Below are 8,251 nucleotides of genomic sequence, written 5' to 3'. Positions count from 1 at the left end.
GTAAACGTCACAAGTCAAGTGTAATGAAATGACAGATAGTATTTGGTGGTTTTGTGATCGACTAACCACACGAAGAGTCTAGATGAGTCATTTGGTGAGTTAAACTGAAATTTTTTCACCAACGATGAAAACTGACTTTTCTTGTATCTACTGAAAACATGGAATTAGAAATCAATTACACTCCGTTTTAATTAAAATAGTATCATTTTATAAAACAAACTTTTCATTTTGTTCAATTTTTATGCATTAATTTACAATTTTATGATAATTGATTGACATTATAGATATGGGCTGCCAACTTCACGTTGGTGTCATCTATTTATTTAACGCTACGTCTTATCTGCGGATTTCGTCATATTTCATTTTGAAAAATGTACGTAGTTTGTCATGTACATAAGTTGTCACGATTGTAAAAATGTATAACTTCCGCCAATCCAAACATTGTCGTCGTCAACCATGAGCCATGCTGACACTGCTACTTCTATAAACGAAGTACTCTAGTATCAACAACCGACGACGAGAAAGATGCAATGCGATTTATTACACAAGCTGCAAGATATCCAACGTATTACAGGGTTTAAGTTGTTAAATAAGTTTAGAATCAGATAGTCTTAAACAAGTCTCAAATAAAGAAAGAATATAAAACGAAACTCTTTTACTTGCATGTATTTTATGGCGCAAGAATGCAAAAACAATCTTCGTAATTGGATGAAAGTTATCATAAAATACTTAAGTAAATATATTGTTGATATCAATCCCTGTTGTTTTTATTCAATAAACTTACTGACAAGAATAAAAATAGAAAACAATAAATTCATTGAACACAAGCATCTGATGTTGAAATAGTTATGGTATGAATAATAAGAGATATTTTTTTTTGATTTTTAGTTGGCGCTACAGCGCGTTGTGCTTCTGGGCCTTAAGTAATGACTTTTGCCAGATTACTTGAACTCTAGCTTGCTGCCTCTAGTTTCGAATACCAAGTTGACGTGCGTCGGCCTCAGCTTGATCACTCCACCGGAGATGAGGCCTGCCTCTGCTTCTTGTTCCCTCAGACTTGGAGTTGAATACCTTACGGGCTGGAGCTTCGATGTTCATTCGCTCGATATGCCCAAGCCATCTTAAGCGTTGAACACTCCGTTTTTTATCAGTGGCAAGTTGCTGTACAGCTCGTATAACTCCTGGTTAAATCTACTCTGTCAGATGTTACTTTTCCTGTCGGAGCAATAGATCGTACACCGAACCTTCCTCTCGAAAATACCAAGAGATCCTTCATCCGCCTGAGAGAGTCCATGCTTCTGCACCATACAGCAAGACTGGGATGAATAAGGTTTTGTACAGTGTCTCTTCAGTACTTCGCGATAGGGTCTTATTCCTCAACTGCTTGCTTAGGCCAAAGAAACATCGATTAGCAAGGGTAATTCTGCGTTTGATCTCCACGCTGATGCCATTTGCAAAATTAACATCAGTACCCAGATGAACAAATTCGTTTACCAATTCGTTCACATAATACGCTGGACAAGATCTTGTACGCTATGTTTAAAAGGCTAATGCCTCTGTAGTTGGCGCAGAGAAGGCGGTCACCTTTCTATTGGATCGGACAGATGGAGCTTAATTTCTACTCGTCGGGCATGCTTTCGTCCGAATAAAATTTAAGTAACCAGCTGGTGCTAGTTTGATCTCACTCTGGTCGGTTGGGTGGAACTCTAGCTCGTCAACCAAATGGATTTGACGTGGCTGCTTGCTGGCAGAATCGTTGACTTCATCACCATTAAGCAGCTGGTTGAAATGATCTTTCCAGATTTTTAGCATTGACTGCGTCTCGACTACGGTATTCATCTCCTTCCTGTTAAAACATCCCTGGATCTACTGACTTCACGCTGCTCATGGGTTTTTTTCTTTCTTCTGAGCAAGCAGTTCTCAATCCTTTTCTTGTCAACGTAGCGCGAGAAGATCGTGTCCTCCTTTGCTACCCCAATTTGTATGCCTCCTTTTGGTTGCCTGAGTTCATTCGGAGTAAAACCAGGAGTTCCTTGGTGGCGGCACCTCTTCTGCAGCATTCCTGATGGATTGTTTGCAAAGCTGCCAGTGGGTCTCTGGACACATCTCGTCCGTTGTAGGGTTTCTCGCAAGCTATAGGGATGTTCGGTCGGCAAAGGCATTGGCGGTATCCTCCTGCTGCAGTCTTCCAACGTTGAATGTTCACCTCGTGGTTGTTGTTCGCCTAAGAGCTTACATAGATATTCGTACGCGCAGTTTAGCACCAACTAGATAGCGATCGGAATCCATGTTGGCTGATCTGTATGTACGAACGACAAGGATACTAGATGAGTGTCTTCCGTCAATAGCAACATGATCGCTTTGGTTGCATGTTCCATCATCGGTGGACCGCCAAGTACCTTTCCTCTAGCCCATTCCATCGCATCTCCTCGAGGTCTGTCACATCAGCTTTGATTTCGGCGAGGGCATCGGCAAGCTGCTCTGCTTTGCGTGGTCGGTTGAGTGTACGCACATTCCATGTACATACACGTAAAACTTTTTCCGTTTTTCGTTTGCGGGGGATGGTGGGGGAGGGGTTGTCAGCATTATTAGTCCGTTCATCCGAGGCTAAGTCATGCTTTCATCACACTTTAAAATTTTCTTTCATGGTCGGCTTGAGAGGCCTGCGCATGACTGAAATCGTTAGAGCTGGTTCTTCAGAGCGATATCTGGCCTTTTGCTCCTACTTCCTGAGAAGGTAGAGAAGGATCCAATGGATCCAACGTTCGTCGTTAGTTCACCTTTCGGCTATCCAGCGGGCTCCACTAGAAGGTGATGATACGATTTTGCACCACCAATAGATGTCGTTAGATTGTAATGCCATCAAATTCTACTGAAAGAAGAAAGTCGTGAGTTTTGAGTAAAAGGTTTCTTTTGATGTATACGATTTTTTTTTATAGAAATGGATGTATATTTTATTATAAAGAAGGATACGGTTGCATTACCATATGCCTTTTACAAATTTTTAATAACCAATTCGTACATTTACTGCTGTTTGTTTGTTACGGTAAATTTTACCGCAATAGTTGTGGCTGCAAAATATAGGCAAAGTTGAGGGCAACCATGGTGTCATCAGCCACAGGTGTACCTGGCCTTGACTTCTTTCGACAAGGTCGAAAATGCCGGCGGATGAAAATGGGTTTTTAACGCCGCGTTTTTAAAGTCGCTTAATTTAAATTTTGGTACAAAACTCACACCTCAAATCTCGCGTGTAATATTAATAGTAATAGGAAAATGCCTAGTTAAGAGTTCTTCTCGATTTTTGTTTTTCCTTGCAACAATCCTCGAACACTTTTTCTCTCTGTTTCTTTTTCGATAACTTCACGAGTTCCATATTTGAGGTTTTGAACCGATTGTGGAAAAAAATGCAAGGGTCTGCTTCACAATTTCAAAGTAAAGTTCAGAGTTAATTCACTTGCAAGATAATCAGCAGTTAAAATTCACAAAAGCGTTTCACAATATCTTGGTTGGTCTTAATAGGAGTTAATGTGTCAAGTAACTAATTAGGTGGTCCCCATTATAAAGGAGATAATTGACAGCTAACAGAATCAAAAACACTATAAAGCAAGGATATTCATAATTGTTAAATTAAAATGGACATTTATTGGACACCTAGATAATAACAACACGAGTTTAGAATTGACTTCATAAAATATTTGAATTAATTAGAATTTCAAGCTCATTTTCCATAAATGGGAATTTGAAAAAAGTAAATATCATATCATAACCTTTTGGTTGTACAGAAATAATACAAATGAAATCATTAAAATTCAAAAATTGAAACTTCTACTAGCTTGATCAGAGTTTTGTATACCTTTACAGTATACTTAGGCATTAGGCATGTATAACAAATGTGCACCACCCTTTTTTGATTTGAGCTTTGAAGCTGTTCTGTGCCTAGTAAAGATAACTTTGAGTTAATGAACGATGACAATTTTGTCGGTGCACTTTGGTTTTGAACTCCTGAATATTAAAATGACTGGGAAATAGAGAGTGTGGTAAGGCATTAGACATTCAGTTAGTACGGCTAAAAAACGAATCACTTTACTTAACGGTACTATCGTAGTTGAGATCGAGAGTACACTGATGATCATTCCCAGAAACTCAAGTATTACGGTTGAACTGTTTGAGTGGAGGAATGCAACTTGCAATTTCTATAGAACATAAAACGTTAAAATAACGGTACAAAAGGGTGAGACAAGAAACTTTAAGGCGTAAAGGAACTAATGATGATATTATCACCATATTATCCAAGTCTTAGTCTTAAGTAATTTGCAGGAGCACCCCAGCCCAGAGCTGGGAGTTATACTCAAGCTTTAGACGTATATAAATCTTGTGGTTTTATGAATATCGCTTTATTTCCTAACACTTATATTTTTTGTCATTGATTTTTTTATACTTTTCTAAGCGAATTTCTAGCCCGAATTTCCTTCTGATTTTTTTTTCACAGTTAGGTAGGGGTCTCGATATATCATGTTTTAAATATTAATGCGAGAATTCACCTTTAAGTCATAGAAATACAAATATTTTCTTTTTCGGACTTAACCTTACTTTTTTTGTATTTCATTTTTTGAGCCTAAAACAAGTTTTTTTGATTTGAAAGTACGGCGTTCTAACAGCTAGGTATGTAAGACCTGCAACCCTCCTGCTTGGGACCACTATAGGATTTGGGGTGGGTCCGAGTTTGGGTATATGCAAAGTACTTCTTGTATTTGAGCACTAAAATCAAAGAAATCACCAAAAAAATCAAGTATGGCAAGACAGAACTAAAAACCATGGAAGAAAAAGAAAAAGTGAACTTTTAAAATTAATTTAAAATAGAAATAAATGTTTCCTCGCTCTAAAATTACTATAGTTATTATTTATATATCTATCAAATAAAAAAAAACGAGAGTCGAAATTTTTAATGGAATGGAAAGTTGAGCCCAAAAAATTTCGAAAATCGAAAAATTTTAAAAACTCACCAATAATGTAAGGTTTGTGTTTGTAATAAAATTCTAATAAAATGGCATAACTGGCTCGAATGTGCAATTTCTGTCAAAATGATTTTTGCAAATTCTCACCAGTACACCTGACCGGACTGTGGTGAATTTGGTGAGAAATGTCAAATTGACAAAAAGAGCTATCTACTCAAACAAAGGTGTTGCGGTCTTGCGCCTTTTTTAAAAAATTCGCCACTTTTGTATAAACGAAAAAGAAAACGAGATAAAATTCATAAAAACACACAAGAGAACCAAATACTCATATGTTTAACTCTCACTGAAATCTTACATTTAACTGTTCCATCCAACTCATTGCGGAATCGCACTCAGATTCTCAATCTCAGAGCTTAGACTTTACCAACCAGGCGCTTTTCCATTGTGCCAACTGCCAACAGCAAAGCAGCAAAAAGCAAACCTAACCCGAAACCGAAGGCAAAAGCAAAATTTTAATTCTATTTTACACAATCAACATTCACTCCACTTCATTCTATACTCTACATCCGAATAAAATAAATTCTAGCCATTCACCATTCGATCAGTTCGTTGCGGGGTCGGTCAGTGAACGGTTGTGCAAAAGAACGATAGTTTCTCTTATTTTCTATATTATACTATATATTTTGTGAATTTCTTTTCTGTGAATTGCCAGTAGCAAGAAAACTCTCAATTCAATAAAAAAAAATGTACCACTTAAAGAATCTAGCTCGTCATACTGCTGTGAAGCAGGATGTTTCGACCCTCGTTAAGGCTATGCCCACTGCACTGCTCCAATCGCGTGGCTATTCCGAACATCAGATTCCCGACCGTCTCAAGAATGTGCCCACCGACAAGGATCCCCGTTTCTTCGATATGGTTGAATACTTCTTCCATCGTGGATGCCAAATTGCCGAGAATCGTCTTATCGGCGAAATGAAAGGCAAGATCTCTGACGAAGAAAAACGCAAGAAAGTCAAAGGTATTCTGATGCTTATGCAACCATGTGACCATATCATCGAGATTGCATTCCCACTGCGTCGTGATTCTGGAGACTACGAAATGATTACAGGCTATCGCGCTCAGCATAGTACACATCGTATTCCAACAAAAGGAGGTGAGTTTTTCTTCTTATTTAAGGAAAGAATAATAAATAATCGGGCCTCGTTTTATTTAAAAATAAAAGTTTCCTTCATGAATTTGTTCATCTCGTCAGTTTTGATGAATAAATCGATACGTGTCAGGTTGGCTGTTCGTATTCGGTATTCCGCAATGCTGCACATTGTGTGTGTTGAGTTTCTTGTTACTTGTTCCTTCTCCTTGCTTTTTTTTTGTACCTCCTCTTTGTCGTTAAGTTATGTAATTGGGCTTTAATATCCAAAAAGAAAAAATGAACTGAACACTAAAAGAATGCTTTTCTAGGAACAAAAGAAAAAGATCCCTTTTTGATTTCTCTTCAAATCTGGGAACAAATTTCAACAAGTGTGTTTGAGTTTTTTTCCACTAAACAATAATAATTTTTAATCTAGATCTAGAGAAAGTATATTTATTTATTTCTTTTCTATTTTGATCTTCTTGCTGCTTATGATAATACTTTAAAAATTAAAATGTATGTTCTGCGTTCTATCAAAGAATTAACTAAGCTCTCAAAAGAATTCTATAGATTTATGTACCTATTCATATTTGCAAGTTTAATTATCTCACAAACACTCTTTTGAATTCTTTGAAGTGAATAAAATGATCTTGAATTTCCATTTTAAATGTCAAGCAATAATTTTGATGTCGGTTTTTGCTTAAATCTTTGATTGAGCGTTAAATTTGTTTCGTACATGAGTTCAATTTAATAGGTTTGGACTTCAAATTCAATTGGTTATAGGTTCGACCTTTTATTTTACATTGCTTTTAATAGGCATTATACAAAATTAAGTAATCAACCCCTATAGTTTTCTCAATTCCCTCCAATCTCTATTGTTCGTTTTAATATAACTTTTGGAAGATTTGACACTTTCTACGATACATTCTTCCCTAAAGACACTAACAAAAACTATTTTGTAAAATACAATAAAAGAGTAAAGAGAAGAGTAAAGGGATAATTTAGTTTTTAGGTAGGAATACCCACCCAAATTGATATTCAAGCTTTAAGTTGTGGAAAACAATACAAATTTAAGTCGTGTCTTAATAAGCAGTGTGTAATTGTTAATTTCTACAATTATTTAACTAAAAACTTGAAATTCTAGGTCTGTCCCCTAAGCTATTTCTTTTTTATTTGAGATAAAAGCAAATTATGTAATATTTTATTTATTTATTTATTTATTTATTTATTTATCATTAATTAGAGATTATAATAACTCTTACAGACTATAGAAATACAAAATTTGTCTTAACATAAATTTTAGTCAATTAACCAGAAAGAATAAGCTGAGCATATTTTTAAATGCATCTCTACTCAAATGAAAATTAAAATCAATAAAATCAGATATTTGGTTAATTTCTCTGACATAGCGAGCATAATTTACTCTATGAAATACCTCATGGAATAAACAACGATTTCTAAGCACTCGAGTTGGAGCATGTAAATTTATAAGAGACAATAAAACGGACAGTCAATATGATAGGATAAAATATCTTTAATGAACATTATAGAATATATTTTGCGGCGATTTTCTAAGGTCTGAATGCCAAGAAGTTGACACCGAGTATTATAGGGTGGCATAACATCAGCGTTCCATCTAAGTTTATAAATAACTATTCTTGTAAATTTTCTTTGAATTTTTTCAATTCTAACAGAATGTGTTTTGTAAAACGGATTCCATACCACACAGCAATACTCCAGAACTGATCTAACATAAGCAATGTAAAGCGTTTTTAAGGTATAGGGATCAGTTAGACCTTTAGAGTTGCGGACAACAAATCCAAGCATAGAGTTGGCCTTGTTAACTATGAATTCTAAATGATTACTGAAGCTGAATTTAGAGTCAAAAATCACTCCCAGATCTTTTTTGGCTGAGACTCTATCGAGAACTTTGTTCTCAATATGATAATTATATACAAAAGGAGAAGATCGGCGGGAAAATGAAAAACATTGACATTTAGAGATGTTGAGGTTTAATTTGTTGATTTTACACCAAGTTGATAAGCTTTGAAGATCTTTTTGAAGAAGCACACAGTCTACCGGATCCTTAATGCATCTCAGAAATTTGAGATCATCGGCAAACATTAAGGAAAAGGAATGTAAGAGAAAATCAGGAAGATCATTTATG

General features: G+C 35.9%; 1 protein-coding gene across 2 annotated transcripts in view; it reads left to right on the top strand.

Annotated features, from left to right (window-relative positions):
* Positions 1-5,253: 5,253 nt before the first annotated feature.
* The window catches only part of LOC129954069 (glutamate dehydrogenase, mitochondrial), a 61,904-nt gene continuing 58,906 nt past the window's right edge, over positions 5,254-8,251 (top strand). The window contains exon 1 of one of the 2 annotated variants that reach the window (XM_056067720.1): positions 5,254-6,108. In XM_056067720.1, the coding sequence (XP_055923695.1) occupies positions 5,700-6,108 (409 nt within the window). In that variant the 5' untranslated portion in view covers positions 5,254-5,699. The remainder of the gene's footprint in view (positions 6,109-8,251) is intronic. The other variant, XM_056067721.1, reaches the window with a different exon arrangement.

This window comes from Eupeodes corollae, chromosome 1 (genome assembly GCF_945859685.1).
Source record: "Eupeodes corollae chromosome 1, idEupCoro1.1, whole genome shotgun sequence".
Classification (NCBI taxonomy): Eukaryota; Metazoa; Arthropoda; class Insecta; order Diptera; family Syrphidae; genus Eupeodes; species Eupeodes corollae.
This window is presented reverse-complemented; position numbering and strand designations above follow the sequence as displayed.